The sequence below is a fragment of the Heptranchias perlo genome, chromosome 18 (genome assembly GCF_035084215.1).
Source record: "Heptranchias perlo isolate sHepPer1 chromosome 18, sHepPer1.hap1, whole genome shotgun sequence".
NCBI classification, from domain to species: domain Eukaryota; kingdom Metazoa; phylum Chordata; class Chondrichthyes; order Hexanchiformes; family Hexanchidae; genus Heptranchias; species Heptranchias perlo.
The window spans coordinates 46,687,758-46,706,433 of NC_090342.1; the positions used below are offsets into that span (position 1 = coordinate 46,687,758).

Here is an 18,676-nt window from a genome sequence, read left to right on the forward strand (position 1 = left end):
ATCTTCAAAAACCGGAAGTGTTGGCAGAAAAAGTCATTATAAAGGGCAAATGGCTTTTTTAGAGAGGGGCTTAGATTAAAAGCAAGGAGGTGTTGATGAATCTGTACAAGATACTGGCCGGGCCATAGCTGGAGCATTGTGTACAACTTTGGGCACCCTTTTGTAGAAAGGGTATTGGAAAAAGTGCAACATAGATTTACTGGGATCATACCTGGGAAGAGAGGATATTATATAGTGAAAGACTGGAAGGATGAGGGCTATTTTCACTAGAATAGAGAATGTAATGCACGGATCCAAAGTCGTGATTCTGCAGTCCCATATTCCCAGTAGATAGGGTGGGATCATGGAGTAACCTTATAAAAGAAGTACTCAAAACTGGTCAGTAAATTAATAACATAACAACCTGAGAAAATCCAGAGTGAGAAAAGGCCATTCAGACCATTGGGTCCACTCCATCCAGGATCAAGAACACTCCTTCTAGCAAGGAGACATAAACTTAACTTTAATGATGCAACAGCACCCATTTCTGTGGCATGCCTTACACACAGAAAGATGGCCCAAAGCACTTTTCAGGCGGTGAAAAACAGTGGTAGTGAGCAGGCGGGGAAAAGGGAAACAGGGGGGTGGGGGATAAGTTAAAATAGGGAACTGAAGGCCTGACTGAGGAGAAGGATTTTATGAGATAGTTTGAAAGAGGGGGGAGATGGTAAGGTGCAGGAATTTAGAAAGGGAGTTGCAGAGGGCAGGAAAGAGCAGCTACTGATGGTAGAGTGGAGGAGAGTATAAAGAGAATGTGTGCAGGGCAGTATGGCTGGAGATCACCAAGATAGATAGGGCAAGGCCATGGAGAGAATTGAAAGCAAGAACAACGGTTTTGGGGTGAATTCTTTGGTGCATGGGGAGTCAACGGAGCTTGGCAAGGACAAAACTAATGGGAATGCAGGACTTTGAGCAGGTGAAAATGTGGGCTGTGGAATCCTGAATGAATTATAATCTGTGAAGGCTGGCTAAGAGCTAATTTACGAGTGTGATGGAAGGAGGACAAAGCAAATGTTTAATGCAAGGATGTGTTAAAATATGGAATGCACTACCACAGTGGCTATTTAGCCCAAGTTGATCACAACATTTAAGAGGGAATTAAATAAATGCTTGAATAAGAGGAATATTTAAATGTATGGGAAAAGACCATTGAAATAGAATTAGAGTGGATAGTGTGGAGTTAGCATTGGCACAATGGATGAATGGCCTCCTTCTGTGCTGCTATTTCTACGACTCAGTGATAAATTCTGCATTTAAGCGTATTGAGACTGATAATGCGATGGTTGGTGTAGGTAGCATCGATGCACATCTGGCATGGGTGACCCTTATTAATGGGCACTGGGGCCTGTTATGTGCCCATTGTAGCATCACATGATTGAGCAGCACTTGTAAAAGAGAAGCCCTGTACACCTGGTGACCCCAGGCTCATTAACTCCCTAAAAATATTATAATTAACTGATAGCCCTATAACATGTTCTCAATGCCTGAACTGTCAATCATTATCCATATAAAATGGATGCTGGATGGTGGGCCACTCCATCCTTGTTATGTCCTCTTTCTTCCAGGGGCAAGTAAGCTTATATTGACACAGCAACTTGTCTACTTCTTTGCTGCTTATAGCACTGAAACTAATCAGACTTTCTTAAAGCTGCATCCTAGAATGATGTCATTCTGTCTCATGGCTTTGCTCCAGTCATTTATGCTGCTCAGTCACAGAAAAGCATTCAGGGCAACATGGGCTGCTGGCACCAGATAACCTGCCCCTTGACCTCGGGGTGTCCTGTTTTCATCATGTTTTATGTGCTGGGAATACTGTGATATTATGTAAATGCATTGACCTCTCATTATACTGTAAGGTCAGCTCCGAGCATTGCAGGTGCGTGCAGCATCCAAAGCACATTGGTCCTGCCACCATTAACCAGGACCACATCATCAGCTCCATTATGGCCATGTACAAAGCTGTGATTTGTTTAACATTATGTGACCTGCATCAGTTAGCCTGGAAGAGCTTGTGTCTGTGAAGTTGAGCTCTTTTAAACTTGTACTGTCATCCTCTGTGGTAGCACTCTCGTCTCTGAGTCAGAAATTTGTGGGTTCAAATCTAAGCACATAATCCAGGCTGACTGACACTCCAGTGCAGTACCGAGGGAGTGCTGCAGTCGGAGGTGCCGTTTTTCAGATGAGACGTTAAACCGAGGCACCGTCTGCCCTCTCAGGTGGACATAAAAGACACTATTCAAAGAAAAGTAAGGGAGTTCTCCCCAGTGTCCTAGCCAATATTTATCACCTCAACCAACATCACTGAAACAGATTGCCTGGCCAGTATTGCTGTTTGTGAGACCTTGCTGTGAGCAAATTGGCTCCCTACACTACAACTGTGACTACACTTCAAAAGTACTTCATTGGTTGTAAAATGCTTTGAGATGCCCTAAGATTGTGAAAGGCACTTTATAAATTCAAGTTCTTTTTTTCTTCCATCCTAATAAGCAAATATAAGCAATTAATATGGATTTAATGTTTGGGTTGAAGTTTCAACAATCACATGTATTATTTCAGTGTCTCGTAACATGTGGGAAGGGCACAAGACATCGACAAGTATCATGCCGGCTGAATAATGAACATCTAAGGGATGATTTTTGCAACCCAAGTACTAAGCCAGAGGCTGCAGGAATCTGTGAGCTTCAGGAGTGTGCTTCATGGCAAGTTGGGGCATGGGGACTGGTGAGTGCGAATACAGATTTTCACCTGATCAACACATCGTTACCTGAAGGCTATGTATGAGAACACACTGGCATATATCCAGGATTCAGTGCCTACCATGACTGAATTGCAGAGAGGCAAGCAACTGCTGCTGAAGTTCTGCATTTGCAAAGGTCTACACTTCCAACAGGTCGAGCCACTGCTCGATTATGGTGTGTGATCATGCCTGTGATCAAGAGAATGGTGACAATTCACTCACTCATTTTATGGCAAGTTGTGCTTCTCACCAAGCAGCTTGTGAGGAGATCCTGGAAAGAGCTCAAATTTGCACTTGTCAGTTGCCTAATGACAGATTGTTGACTATCCTCCTTGGGGGGAGCGAAGTCAGGTCTCTTTATGGTCATGGTAGCTCCAAAATGACATGCCTGCCGATGGAAGGCTGGAACCAAGGAAAGCACCAGGTGGCAGAATCAGTAATCCTATACATGAGTATAGGCAGGTCTACATATCTCCAGGGCACTGGTTGTGATCTAACAGCCCGACTGGCTTATTGATGGGACCGGGAGGGGGTAGAACTGTCACTGGGGTGCTAGAATTGTTCCTACTTGGTTCCAGATAACCCTGCAAGCCAATACCCTAATAAGCTTGATTTGGAGACTCTTCAGCACAGTGATGGGTTTTCGCTCGTGTCAAACACCCAGCTCATCAAAAAGAAATTGATTGGATACGGCTTGTTGAGTTTATTCCTATAAATTTTGCACAGAGCTTGTCCATAATATTTTACCTCCTTCGCAGTTCCTGTTTAAACAGCCTTGTAATGAGTGACTGATAATTGTTTGCTTAATTACTTTTTGTGCATCTGACCAGCTGCATTGAGATTGGAATTCGTAAGTTATTTTGCTCACATGTACTCGAAAACTTTTTTTTTGATCAAATATTTTCCCTTAATGTATTTTCACGTGACCGACTAATAATATTCTATCCTGCTGATTCTCACTAGTGTGCTGCTACTTGTGGACATGGATATCAGATGCGTGCAGTGAGGTGTGTAGTAGGGACTTACGGTGCAGTTATAGACGACAGAGAATGCAATGCTGCAACCCGTCCAAGAGATAGCCAGGTAAAAAAAAATCTTATCTACCGCTTCACTAAAAATAAATATCGTAAAATAAATGATTGAACTTCCTGCATTGAAAATTCAGCAAATAAAACCGTGGAGTAGATTTTTAGCTTGGCACCGGGTATAAAACTGGCATTGTGGATCACACACCCTCCCTCCCCTGTTATAGAAACCACCCAATTTTCATTTCCAGGTGGTTTCTACAACGGGCAGCCGATCCACAATGTCCGATCGGGAAGTTGAAATTCTACCCCACTGTAATTTCTGTTTGGATCAGAAGTGCAAGGTTTGTGTGGAAGCTACTTGCTAGAAATGAAATAAGTTTGACCAAATTGAACTCTAGCTGATGTTGTACGCTTTTGTTGATACAGCTTACTTGGTTTAAACAATGAAGCGTCATAACCCGAAGGAAAAAAATGCAGCTCTGTGAACGTTTCAGCGATGTGTACATTTACTGTCAATAACATGCAGATTGAACACACATCCGTCAGTAGTACTGCAGTGAATATAATGATATTCTGACAACATCTAGATATAGACAGGTTAAGTGAGTGGGCAAGAAGGTGGCAAGTGGAGTATAATGTGAGGAAATGTGAGGTTATTCACTTTGGTAGGAAGAATAGAAAAACAGAATATTTTTTAAATGGTGAGAAACTATTAAATGTTGGTGTTCAGAGAGCTTTGGGTGTCCTCGTTTAAGAGACAGAAAAAGTTAGTATGCAGGTGCAGCAGCCAATTAGGAAGGAAAATGGCATGTTGGCCTTTATTGTAAGGGGGTTGGAGTACAAGAGTAAGGAAGTCTTACTACAATTTTACAGGGCTTTGGTGAGACCTCACCTGGAGTATTGTGTACAGTTTTGGTCTCCTTATCTAAGGAAGGATATACTTGCCTTAGAGGCACTGTAATGAAGGTTCACTAGACTAATTCCTGGGATGAGAGGCTTGTCCTATGAGGAGAGATTCAGTAGAATGGGCCTATACTCTCTGGAGTTTAGAAGAATGAGAGGTGATCTCATTGAAACATATAAGATTCTGAGGTGGCTTGACAAGGTAGAGGCTAAGAGGTTGTTTCCCCTGGCTAGAGAGTCTAGAACTGGCGGGCATAGTCTCAAGATAAGGCGTCGGCCATTTAAGACTGAGATGAGGAGGAATTTCTTCATTCAGAGGGTTGTGAATCTTTGGAGTTCTCTACCCCAGAGGGCTGTGGATGCTGTGTCATTGAGTGTATTCACGGCTGAGATCGATAGATTTTTGGACTCTAGGGGAATCAAGGGATATGGGGATCGGGTGGGAAAGTGGAGTTGAGGTCAAAGATCAGCCATGATCTTATTGAATGGCAGAGCAGGCTCGAGGGGCCGTATGGCCTTCTCCTGCTCCTATTATGATCTTATCTGTGTGGCTCAAACTGGTTGACGAAAGGGTTCAGCAGTTCTATCAGTACGACATTAGATTGTGTGTGCATGATGGAGAGTTCTAGTTTGCTTTTGATTTGGTTGCTCACAGAGGGAGCAGTAACAAACAAGTAGCTATGGGGTGTCTGCTTATCTCCTTCGGTAGAGCTTTCATCTCCGAATCAACAGATTATGGGTTCATGGCTTAATTCAGACCTTGAGCTCATAATCTAGGCCATCACTGCAGTATAGTACTGAGGAAGTGTTCTATTGTCAGAGATGACCTCTTTTAGATGATACCTTAAACTGAGGCTGTATCTGCCTATTCTGGTAAGATCAAGGAGAATTTTAAAGATCCCATGACACTATTCAAAGAAGAACAAGGAGTTGTCCTAATGTCCGAGCTAACATTCTCCCCTCAATTCACACTCCCAAGAACATATTAACGTCATTCGTTTCATTGCTGTTGTGGGATCTTGCTGTGTGCAAAGTGGCCGTTATTCATGCCTGCATTACAATCATAGCCATTCAGTGTAATTCATTGCACGTGAAGCACTTTGAGATGTTTCTGGGGAATGAGAAAGCCCTGCAAAATACAAGTCCCTTTTTTTTCTTTGAAAAGTAAAAGCAAACTAACCTGTAATTAAATATTCCTGCAAATAAACACTAAAATTGATGTTCCACTTAAAGTAATCTACACAGCAGCAACTGTTGATGCAATCTGTTATATATCTTTTTCCCTTCCTTTTGAATTGTATTGTTGGGGTTTTGGGCAAACAGAATGCCTGTATCATGGTGACATCTCCCCATGTAATTTTTCATAACTCAGCAATGTTTCCCGATGCAAATTATATAGACCTGATGACACCCAGAAACCTGTATCAGGAGATCAAGGGTTCTACCTGCACAATTTTTCAATATGTAAATTCAGTTATTGGCCTTGTTCTAAAATGCTTTTCTACAGTTAGAACTTCTGTTAGGTGAAACATATTTTGCTCATATTATTGTTGTTAAGCAGGCTCTGTTTTCTTCAACTATAGATAGTGTGTGCTTTTCCTTTATATTAATTAACATTTTTAGTAAAAGTGAGATTTTTCTGAATCAAAAGGTGACTTTTAAATAGAAATCCAGTTTGGAAGATGCAATGTATAGACTGAATCTTTGTTTTTGTTTTTGACAAATTTTAATTTCCACCTAGGACTGCGAGATGCCTCCTTGTTTAGAACCGCCAAAGATGGTCACGACTACAAGTCCAGCCGTTCAGAGAGGGGTGATGACCCAGTGGAGATTTGGATCCTGGACTCCTGTAAGTGACTCTATTTTCACAAGAAACTGTCTCTTCCAAGTGACTGAAAATTCAGGATCAAAGAAATCCAAGTTCCTCAGTACCCCTCAGGTAAAAGCTAATGAGCTGAGCACCTCTGGTACAGTATCGATGTGTCAGTGTACTGTTGTTAGTGTATGTCTATGTTTATTCCTTCTCTATGGGCGGAGAGTGGGTGCTGTAAAATAGGACAGGTTTATACCACCATAACAGATGAGCCGCTGTTTGAAAGCAGAACAAACAGAGTTACAAATGGAGGAGGTATTTGAGAACAGGACAGGCAGGCCATGTTGGTGATGAGGGAACCAGTATTTCATCCAGCTAGCATCTCAAATGGGTATAACAACCATATAAATGGTGTATGCCTCCGAAAATGTGCCTCCTATCATTTGCGTATCAGCGTCACCTTTTACGTGCTGTTTACTGTAAGTATAGCTAAACTTGCAGGCCTGGACGCCTAAGGTAGGGTGTTAAGAGAAAGCAACTTCCTGGTTATCTGTAGATGGACTTTCAAATTGGAGGGGCCCCCTTCCCAATAATCTTTTTGTTGCTTCAAGTCTGTCTTTTTTTAAACAAAATTTATAATCAGCTAACCAGCAATCCATACAGTGGGTCGGCTTCAAGTTTTAATTTGACTAAGATAAGGGGTTGTGTTGAGCCAGACTCAGGCTCATTTTTCTCCCACAAATTAAGTTGCCAATAGTCGTGTTGAAGATTCTTTGTGATCTGTGCATTCAAGGGAAAAGGATTATAACCCAAAGCTGCGGTGTTTTATTTTTAAAACTACAGCCTAGTATTCTACTTTTAAAAAGTCAGTAATTTAGAGGTGGGAAGTGGGCGAGTGGGTGGGGAGGGAGAAGTCTAGAAAATAATGAGTTTGCAAACTCACTGGCTCCCCACTCATTTGCACATCATGTGGAGTTTCTGACTTGGTTACAGTTACCAATCAGTGTTCTCTCTTATACGGACTGTGCAGGAGTTTCATCATATACGTATATTGTATTCAAATAAGGGCAACAATGAGACTGCCAAGAAATTCCTGTTTTCCAGTCCCATTCCCACCTACCTCTAATCCCAGGCAGTTACAGGCAAGTCCTGTTCTCATCCATTGTGAAGTGACATTTATTGTTCTTTTCCTTTTGCTGCCTTTCCATTGGAGGTTATAGTCCTCCCCTCTTCGTCAGTTTCATTGATGAGGATTAAGAACAAAGAAGGAATGCCAAGGATATATGGTGGCATCAGAAGTAGACCTCCTGCACTCACCATAACGCCACTAACCATATCTACATGACCAGGCATTGCTATCTGTGGATGACAGAGGAGAACTATTTCACGGGCTCCAGAGAGGTGTTTATAGAGCTGTGCCATCTGCTGCAAGGAGATCTGTAACTAGCCTTCAACACCCGTGGCTGCCGGGGATTTTGACTGCCCTCCGCTTTTATGCTTGCTCCCTCAACCCTATTCCCACCAAACTGCTGACCGCTCAACTTCCCTTCCTGGCCCCCATGTTAGCTGATATTTTAAGTGGATCCCTCTCCTCAGGTACTGTCCACCTCCCCTTCAAGTCTGCAATCATCACCCTCCTCCTCAAAACAACCATCCTCGATCCCTTGGTTCTTGCAAACTACTGCCCCATCTCCAACCTCCCTTTCCTCTCCAAAGTCCTTGAACGTGTTGTCACCTCCCAAATCCGTGCCCATATTTTCCGCAACTCCATGTTTGAATCCCTCCAGTCAGGTTTTCGCCTCTGCCACAGTACTGAAACGGCCCTTATCAAAGTTACAAATGAGATCCCATGTGACTGTAATTATGGTAAACTATCCCTCTATCATCCTTCTCGACCTGTCTTCAGCCTTTGACACAGTTGAATGCACCATCCTCCTCCTCCAATGCCTCTCCTCCATCGTCCAGGTGGGTGGGACTGTCCTTGCCTGATTCCATTCTTATCTATCCAGTTGTAGCCAGAGAATCACCTGCAATGGCTTCTCTTCCCGCTCCCGCTCCATTACCTCTGGAGCCCCCAAGGACCTATCCTTGGCCCCTCCTATTTCTCATCTACTTGCTGCCCCTCGACGACATCACCTGAATACACGACGTCAGGTTCCACATGTTCACTGACGACACCTAGCTCTACCTCACCACCACCTCCCTTGACCCCTCCACTGTCTCTGATTTGTCACACTGCTTGTCCGACATCCAGTACTGGATGAGCAAAAATTTCCTCCAGCTAAACATTGGGAAGATCGAAGCCAGGATTTTAATATGCCAGTGGGAAAAGTCCGGGTCAGGCTGGCTACTGAAAGGAGCTGTACATCCAAGGGGGGGCGGGGGGGGGGGGGGAAGAGAGAGAGAGACCCCATCGACAGTTAGGATACAGATGGGGGTGTGGGGGTAGGGAACAAAGATTAGAGTGGAGACATCGGACATCAGAGATCAGTGGGGGGGTCCAGGCAACATCATTTTTAAGGTATGTTTATTTACTTTTTTTACAATGGGAAATGTAATTTTATTTAGTTTATTTTTGCCTGATCCGGCCCTTCCTGCCTCGTTTTACCAGGCGTGAATTGGAAGCCATGGGAAAGCCACCCAGGTAACGTTAAAATCTTTTTAAAGTGTCCAATGCACAAAAAATAAACTACCTTAAGTATCTCAATGAGATACAGTTGCCCCTTTAATTATCGGCCTGTCGGATTTAAGTGGGGGCGGGACTTCCTGGTGACTGCTGTATGCACTCACACAGATTTGCCTGAGTCTCATTCAAAAATGTGTGAGTTCCAGCCGGGATGTCTGCCCGCTCCCAAAAACAGTGAGTTTGATTGCAACCCCCACCCCCCAACCCACCCGTTTTTCCCTTTTAAAATCCTACCCATTGTCTTCAACCCCTGCCACAAACCCCATTCCATAGCCACCAACTCCAACCCTCTCCCCGGCCATTGTCTGAGGCTGAACTAGACTGTTCGCAACCTTGGTGTCCTATTTGACCCTGAGATGAGCTTCCGACCCACGTATCCGCTCCCTCACCAAGACCACCTACCCCCACCTCTGTAACATCACATGCCTCCGCCCCTGCCTCAGCTCATCTGCTCCTGAAACCCTCATCCATGCCTTTGTTACGTCTAGACTTGACTATTCCAATACTATCCTGGCCGGCCTCTCATTTTCCACTCTCCATAAACTTGAGCTCACCCAAAACTCTGCTGCCCATATCCCAACTTGCACCAAGTCCCAGTCACCCATCGCCCCTGTGCTTGCCGACTTACATTGGCTCCCGGTCCCGGCCCTACAACCCTCCGAGATCTCTGCGCTCCTCCAATTCTTGCCCTTTGCGCATCCCTGATTTTAATCGCTCCACCGTTGGCGGCCGTGCCTTCAGTTGCCTAGGCCCTAAGCTTTGGAATTCCTTCCCTAAACCTCTCTGCCTCTCTCCTCCTTTAAGACGCTCCTTAAAACCTATCACTTTGACCAAGCACCTGTCCTATTATCTCCTTACGTGATTTGGTGTCAAATTTTGTTTGAAAACTCTAAAGTCGCTACATAAATGCAAGTTGTTGTTGCAGGTCCTTCCAGACTTTTAAATGGACATTGGCATTTAATAGCCTGGAGGTTCCTGCAGCCTCCTGTCCAGAGATGTGTCAAACAAGCATCTAATACAACTTTCTCCACTGTCTCTCACCACATCTATTCACAAGCTTCCAGCATTTTCTGCGACACCAATGGAGATTCACCCATTATGATGTAAATACAAGAATGTTCCACAAAGTAGACTATATGCCAATAAAATTCAAATGACAAGTGATCAGGATTCTTTTAGTTTTATTAAATTCTGTATTTCAGCATAGCCCTGTAAAAGTCCCTAGAATAAGAAGATTACTTTTCATGTAAACATCGAGCAGGTATATTGCAAGTGACATTTATGACTTCTTGAAAAGATTAAGAGACCCTTTTGAGATCATAATATGATAGAATTTCATATTGAGTTTGAGAGTGATGTAGTTAAGTCCAAAACTAGGGTCTTAAATTTAAACAAAGTCAATTATGTAGGTATGAGGGGCGAGTTGGCTAAGGTAGATTGGGAAATTAGATTAAAAGATATGACGGTAGATAAGCAATGGCGAATATTTAAAGAAATAATTCATAATTCTCGATGAATATACATTCCCTTGAGGAATAAAAACTCCATGGGCAAAGTGGTCCAACCGCGGCTAACTAGACAAGTTAAGGATAGTATTAGATTAAAAGAAGATGCTTACAATATTGCCAAAAAGAGTAGTAAGACTGAGGATTGGGAGGGTTTTAGAAATCAACAAAGGATGACCAAAAATTGATAAAGAGGGAGAAAATAGAATATGAGAGTAAACTAGCAAGAAATATAAAAACAGATTGTAAGGGCTTCTACAAGAATGTAAAAAGGAAAAGATTAGTGAAAGTAAACGTGGGTCCCTTAGAGGCAGAGTCCGGAGAAATTATAATGGGGAATAAGGAAATAGCAGAGACGTAAAACAAATATTTTTTATATGTCTTCACAGTAGAAGACACAAAAATCAAGGGTCTAATGAGAGCGAGGAACTTAAAGTAATTAAGATTAGTAAAGAAAAAGTACTGGAGAAATTAATGGGACTAAAAGCCGACAAATCCCCTGGACCTGATGGCCTACATCCTAGGGTTTTAAAAGAGGTGACTGCAGAGATAGTGGATGCATTAGTTTTGATTTTCCAGAATCCCCTAGAATCTAGAATGGTCCCCGTGGATTGGAGGGTAGTAAATGTGACCCCACTATTCAAGAAAAGAGGGAGAGAGAAAACAGGGAACTGTAGGTCAGTTAGCCATCAGTAATAGGGAAAATGCTAGAATCTATTATTAAGAACGTGGTAACAGGGCACTTAGAAAATCATAATATGATTAGGCAGAGTCAACACAGTTTTATGAAAGGGAAATCGTGTTTGACAAATCTATTAGAGTTTTTTGAGGGTGTAACTGGCAGGGTAGATAAAGGGGAACCAGTGGATGTAGTGTATTTGAATTTTCAAAAGGTATTCGATAAAGTGCCACATAAAAGGTTGTTATACAAGATTAGGACTCATGGAATTGGGGGTAATATATTAGCATGGATTGAGGATTGGTTGACAGACACAAAACAGAGAGTAGGAATAAACGGGTCATTTTCGCAGGCTGTAACTAGTGGGGTGCCACAAAGATCAGTGCTTGGGACTTAGCTGTTTACAATATATATCAATGATTTAGATGAGGGGACCGAGTGTAATGTATCCAAGTTTGCTGATGATACAAGGCTAGCAGGGAAAGTAAGTTGTGAAGAGGAAGCAAAGAGGCTACAAAGGGATATAGACAGGTTAAGTGATTGGGCAAGAAAGTGGCAGATGGAGTATAATGTGGGAAAATGTGAAATTATCCACTTTGGTAAGAAGAATAGAAAAGCTGAATATTTTTTAAACGCTGAGAGAACAGTGGGCGGCCTTTAAGGAGGAGATGGTTCGGGTACAGTCTGGGTACATTCCCACGAGGGAGAAAGGTAGGGCAATTAAAGCCAAAACTCCCTGGTTGACAAACGAGATAGAGAGTAAGATGAAGCAGAAATAAGGGGCATATGACAGATGTCAGGTTGATAACGCAAGTGAGAACTAGGCTGAATATAGAAAGTTCAGAGGGGAAGTGAAAAAGAAAATAAGAGGGGCAAAGAGAGAGGATGAGAATAGACTGGCGGCAAACATAAAAGGGAATCCAAAAGTCTTCTATAGGCACATAAACAGTAAACGGATGGTAAGATGAGGGTGGGGCCGATCAGGGACCAAAAAGGAGATCGATTCAAGGAGGCAGGGGGCATGGCGGAGCTACTGAATGAGTACTTCGCATCTGTCTTTACCAAGGAAGAAGATGCTGCCAAAGTCTCAGTAAAGGAAGATGTAGTTGAGATACTGGATGCGCTAATAATTGATAAAGAGGATGTTCTAGAAAGGCTAGCTGTACTTAAAGTAGATAAGTCACCCAGTCTGGATGGAATGCATCCTTGGTTGCTGAGGGAAGTAAGGGTGGAAATTGCGGCAGTCCTGGCCATAATCTTCCAAACGTCCATAGATACGGGGGTGGTGCTAGAGGACTGGAGAATTGCAAATATTACACCCTTGTTCAAAAAAGGGTGTAAGGATAAACCCAGGAACTACAGGCCAGTCAGTTTAAACTTGGTGGTGGGGAAACTCGTAGAAACAGTAATCCGGGACAGAATTAACAGTCACTTGGACAAGTGTAGATTGATTAAGAAAAGCCAGCACAGATTTGTTAAAAGCAAATCGTGTTTAACTAACTTGATAGAGTTGAAAGTGGCAGGGCAGGTTGAGAAAGCGGTTAAAAAAGCATACGGGACCCTGGGTTTATAAGTAGAGGCATAAAGTACATAAGCAAGGAAGTCATGAAGAACCTTTATAAAACACTGGTTCGACCACAACTGGAGTATTGGGGCCGATTTTCGGATGACGGGGCAGGGGGGCTCCGAAAATCGTTAAAATGCCGAGTGGGTTTGGAGCCCGGCTCCAACCCGCTGACTTCCGAGTTCCCCAGTGACACGTCCGGGTACACTACCAGGTCTACAATTGAGCATGCTATAGGGCTGCTCAAGGTATACTTCAGGTGCCTTGATTGTTCTGGGGGAGTGCTTCAATACACACCAGAGTGGGACGCATTATAGTCGTGTGTTGAGCCCTGCACAACAGGACACAACAGAGAGGGGTGCCGCTTGAGGAGGGCCCATCCACATCTGCCACCCACATTGAGGAGGAGGAGCAGGAGCAACCCATGGGCAGAACAGCAACTCACCTGACTGCTCGTGAGGCCAGGGAGTCACTGATATGTGAACGGTTCTCCTAACATCAGACAATGTGAAGAGTCCAGTCCTTACACCACCTAATAGAGCAGCGGCCACACCAGCCCTCCCCCTCCCTGCACAAAACAGTCCTGCATTTACATATACACTTCCATGTCCCCTTTCACCATCATCCCTCCTCTGGGCCAGGCCCATACCACTCCTGCCACTCTGCTGGATGACAGTTTGGTGGACTTGTAAGGCTAGTGTTAGTGTATCTGCCTGCCTGTATAAGGTGGCAGAATGTTGTTCACCCTGAGTCCGAACAGCCATTGTCAGGGCTTGAATGGACTCATTTGTGAGCCGTGCTTGAAGCTCCATGGAGGCTAGCCTTCTCCCCATCGCAGACATTCCCGCACTTACGCGTGACAGTATCTCAGAGATTCCCACCATTCCACTCATGCAGGAGTTGGACTCCTCCATCCTCTGCGCGATTGTGGAGAGTGCGCATGGCACCTGTTCCAGCACCTCGCAAATGTGCTGCTGCCCCTCGATTATTCTCCCTTTGAAGGATGGCCCCCAGGGTTCAGCATCTGCGTCCAGCTGAGCAGAGCTGGAGAGGAGCGCTCCCACCGAAGTGGACTCTCCACAGCTGCCCCTGCCACCAGTATCTGCTCGTGCTGACATGTATGTGGTAACTTATCATGTGCGATCCCAACTAACTGCGGACTGGGACCCACCGAGGTGTGTGTATCTTCGCTGGTGGATGGCTCGCTCAGATGTGACGGTGGACCCTCAGAAGCCGGCAGGTCCTCTGAGGAATCGCCCTCTGCCGTCATAGCAGTCGCTGAAGGCCCTGTAAGAGAACAGAAGGCAATATTAAGCATGATCACAGATGTGTCATGTTGCAATGAGCACACTGAGGTGCTGAAGATGGCAAGGCATGTTAACATCAATTCATATTGTGTGTGCTGAATGTTAAAGTCCTGTCACCAGACGTTTGTCGGGTGCCAGTCTCGGTGTCCCCGACGGACAGGCACTCGAGGGTGCGGCTCAGCTCCAGCGCCTCCTGCTCAGCATCTGTGAGGACAATGGTTTGTTGCGGCCCCCCTCCGGTCCTCGCCCTCTCCCGTGCATTCTGGGCTTTCTTCTCCTGTAAGGGGAGAAAGTACAGACGGGTGAGCGAGTGATGGTGACGTGGCCAACCGATGAATGCATTGGTCTGGGTGCGGCTGATTGTGAAAGGGATGCATCAGAGGGTGAGTATGAGACAGAGCCATGACATTGTATGAGGATTGGGTTGAGTGGTAGTGGTGGGGTGCGTAATGGGGAGGTGAGGAAATGCTGAGGAAGTGCAGGTAAGTTGAGGATGAGCCTTAAGTGGGTGTGAGGAGTGATGTGATAGAGTAGTGTTGGCAGTGCAGAATGAGTCGGAGGTGGGGGCGGTGATGTGGAAGACGGTATGTAGGAGAATGAGTAAGTGTACTCACTTTGGCTGATCTTGTTAGATCATTGAAGCGCTTCCTGCACTGGATCCAGGTGCGGGAGACGTTGCTGCTGCTGGTGACCTCCTCTGCCACCTCGAGCCAGGCCTTCTTGGTGGCAGAGGCAGGCCACTTCCTCCCGTAGAAGACATCCCTCCTCCTCCTCACCCCATCCAGTAACACTGGAGTGAGGCATCGCTAAATCTTGGAGCAGCCTTTCCCCTGTGCTGCTCCATTGTGCCGTGTGGGTGTTTCTTCAGGAGCAGCCATTGGAGGACTGCCCCTTTAAATAGAGCTCCTCCAGCTGACAGCCTGTGATGCGGGTGCGCAGTCCGCCTGCTGCGCAGCTTTCGGACGGCAAACCCAGAAGCCACGTTAAGTGGCTCCAATTGACCCGCGATTGCGTGGAGAACAAACAGATTTTATTGGGCGGGTTACCCACGCGCCCAATCGTCCCCCCGCTGCCATCCCGCCTCCCTGCTAAGATCAGGGCCATTGTGTCCAGTTCTGGGCACCGCACTTTAGGAAAGACATGAAGGCCTTAGAGAGGGTGCAGAAAAGATTTACTAGAATGTTTCCAGGGATGAGGGACTTTGGTTATGTGGATAGAGTGGAGAAGGTGGGATTGTTTTCCTTGGAACAGAGAAGGTTGAGAGGAGATTTGATAGAGGTATTCAAAATCATGAAGGGTCTAGACAGAGTAGATGGAGAGAAACTGTTCCCATTGGCAGAAGGGTCAAGAACCAGAGGACATAGATTTATGGTGATTGGCAAAAGAACCAAAGGTGATATGAGGAAAAACTTTTTTACACAGTGAGTGGTTAGAATCTGGAATGCCCGAGGGGATAGTGGAGGTAGATTCAATCGTGGCTTTCAAAAGGGAATTGGATAAGTATTTGAAAGGAAAAAATTTTTGCAGAGCTACGGGAAAAGGGCGGGGAAGTGGGACTAGCTGGATTGCTCTTGCATAGAGCCAGCACGGACTCGATGGGCCGAATGGCCTCCTTCCGTGCTGTAACCTTTCTATGATTCAAGTAAATGTTGGTATTCAGAGGGATTTGGGTGTCCTTATACACGAATCACAGAAAGTTAACATGGAGGTACAACAAGCAATTAGGAAAGCAAATGGTATGTTAGCCTTTATTACAATGGGTTGGAGTATAAGACTAAGGAAGTCTTGCTGCAATTATATAGGGCTTTGGTGAGACCATACCTCGAGTACTGTATACAGTTTTGGTCTCCTTACCTAAGGAAGGATATACTTGCCTTAGAGAGGGTTCAAAGAAGGTTCACTAGATTGATTCCTGGGTGAGAGGGTTGTCCTATGAGGAGAGATTGAGTAAAATGGGCCTATATTCTCTGGAGTTTAGAAGAATGAGACGTGATCTCATTGAAATGTATAAAATTCTTAGAGGGCTTGACAGGGTAGATGCTGAGAGGCTGTTTCCCTGGCAAGAGAGTCTAGAACTAGGGGTCATAGTCTCAGGATAAGGGGTCGGCCATTTAAGACCAAGATGAGGAAAAGTTTCTTCACTCAGAGGGTTGTGAATCTTTGGAATTCTCTACCCCAGAAGGCTGTGGATGTTCAGTCGTTGACTATATTCAAAACTGAGATCGATAGATTTTTGGACATTAAGGGAATCAAGGGATTTGGGGATAGGGCAGGAAAGTAGATTTGAGGTAGAAGATCAGCCATGATCTTATCGAATGGCAGAGTAGGCTCAAGGGGCCATGTGGCCAACTCCTGCTAATATTTCTCAATGTTCTTTCCATGACACTTTGTGTGTCAATTTAAATGTACCGATTTAAGATGTAGAGACTTTATTTTGTATTTCCTTGATGCTGTTTCTTTTACCGTAGTTTAAAGTATAAAATGTAATTTTAAGGCTGAAAGTATCTGTTTTATGACCCTTGGGAACATGTTTTTGTTGGCAGTGTTCCACTACCTGCGGGAAAGGAACGCACGCTCGCTATGTCAGCTGCAGAGATGCTCAGGGTGGCATTGCCGATGAGTCGTTCTGTGCTCACTTGCCTCGCCCTCCCGAGATGTCAACGTGCTTCAGTCCCTGTGGACAATGGCGTGCTGGGGAATGGTCATCTGTAAGTGCTCCAGCTTCTGCTATTAGAGAACATCATTGATGGAAAGCCTTGGCATTTCATTATTGGCAGATCAAAGTGCCGACACCCAAGTAACCATGGTAACTATGGGGACAATTCTGCATTCCCAGTGGGAGGTTTTGCCGACATGGCGTGCAGGTCAGAGAATGAGGGCTACAGTGTTATATCCCAATCTTTGACTCCCTCTTCTTGGCAGGGAGCATGCCTTTCTCAACTTGTCCTTTTCTCAACTTTGCCCTTTTTTTCACTGCTGAGAGAAATCCCCACCACTCATTATGAAGAGGGTGGGAAGGCTATTGTCAGTGATAAAACTTTGCTGATTTTACGTGCTGGCTCCTCCCTTCTTGGCAACTTCTGTGTGGCAAAAACTGTTACGATTCATAAGAATATGTGTGAACTATTGCGCCAATTTTTTTTTCTTTGTCTTCTAATTTTTTCCCCTATTCCTGCTCCTGAAAATGCTGGAATGACTCTTGCTGCGGTTTGGTTTAATAGAGTCCAGCAGGCCTCTTCCACCCTGCTCAAGTGGCCATTCTTCACTCCTGAGGCTAGGCAGTGAGCATCAGCAGGGTATTTAACCACGGAAGGCATCACAAGCAAGCATGCTTGTATCCAAATCTAACAGGCTTGTGTAACAGCAGCAATTTATGGGCAGCTTCCAGAAGCAGAAGCCCTGGGTGAATTTCACCTTTCGTGGCTTAATGGCAGTGAGGCTGATTGTAGCACCCTAAAGATTTCAGTTAACTTAGTAAGGATGGGGAATCGAACCTGCGACCTTCTCTATATGGCTCAGTAATGAATCATAGAATCTTACTGCACAGAAGGAGGCCATTCGGACCATTGGGCCTGTCCCGGCTCTTCGAAAGAGCAATCCGATTAGTCTCCACTTTTTCCCCATAGCCCTGAAAATTGTTCCTGTTCAAGCATATATCCAATTGCCTTTTGAAAGTTACTGTTGAATCTGCTTTCACCACCCTTTCAGGCAGTGCATTCCGGATCGCGGCGTGGCAAACGCTCGTGCACGAAGCTGTTGAGGCAGCTAATCTCTCGCTGTTAACGCATTAACAATTGTTTGCCTGTCTCTCTTGCGTCCAGTGCTCCGTCAGCTGTGGTCCCGGACGAGTGACCCGTCAGGTTGTCTGCACCAGCTACCACCACCAAATGACAGACGAGAGTGATTGCGATGCTGAGGAGAGGCCGGCTCAGGAGCAAGAATGCAGTATGCCCCCGTGCCCCCGGACCTATCACCAGCACGACTACCCGGTCCACTTCCCACAGCACGACTATCCACAGCCCCACGCGGACTATCCCTCCCAGGATGTCGTCGGCCAGAATATGTGGAACAGCCTGTCAGGGGAAAGTCAGTGGAGGACAGGACCTTGGGGGGCAGTAAGTGATGCGCACAACTAAAAGGCATTTTGTTGCAGTCATTTGCCGGCTCGGTATTTTTCTAAGAAGGAACATTTAAAATCTTGTTTTTGCAAGTAAACAATTACGTGCATAAATTATTAATGGTTCCACTGAGCCATCACCTAAAATAAAAGCAGAGGAATCTGATACAATAACCATTGCTAGCAAGGTTGTGAATAAGATTGTAAGCTTAAAGAATTTGGTTTCAGATTTGATTTCAAGTTAAATGAGACTTTTGTGATCCCTTACATTTTTTGTATAATTTGCATTTATTGTCAT

General features: G+C 44.8%; 1 protein-coding gene across 1 annotated transcript in view; it reads left to right on the forward strand.

Moving 5' to 3' along the window:
* Window positions 1–18,676, forward strand: part of LOC137334837 (A disintegrin and metalloproteinase with thrombospondin motifs 20-like) — a 423,984-nt gene that overhangs the window by 258,413 nt on the left and 146,895 nt on the right. The window contains exons 22-26 of the mRNA XM_067999860.1: window positions 2,596–2,760; window positions 3,740–3,859; window positions 6,449–6,556; window positions 16,805–16,969; window positions 18,083–18,376. Of these exons, the coding sequence (XP_067855961.1) occupies window positions 2,596–2,760; window positions 3,740–3,859; window positions 6,449–6,556; window positions 16,805–16,969; window positions 18,083–18,376 (852 nt within the window). The remainder of the gene's footprint in view (window positions 1–2,595; window positions 2,761–3,739; window positions 3,860–6,448; window positions 6,557–16,804; window positions 16,970–18,082; window positions 18,377–18,676) is intronic.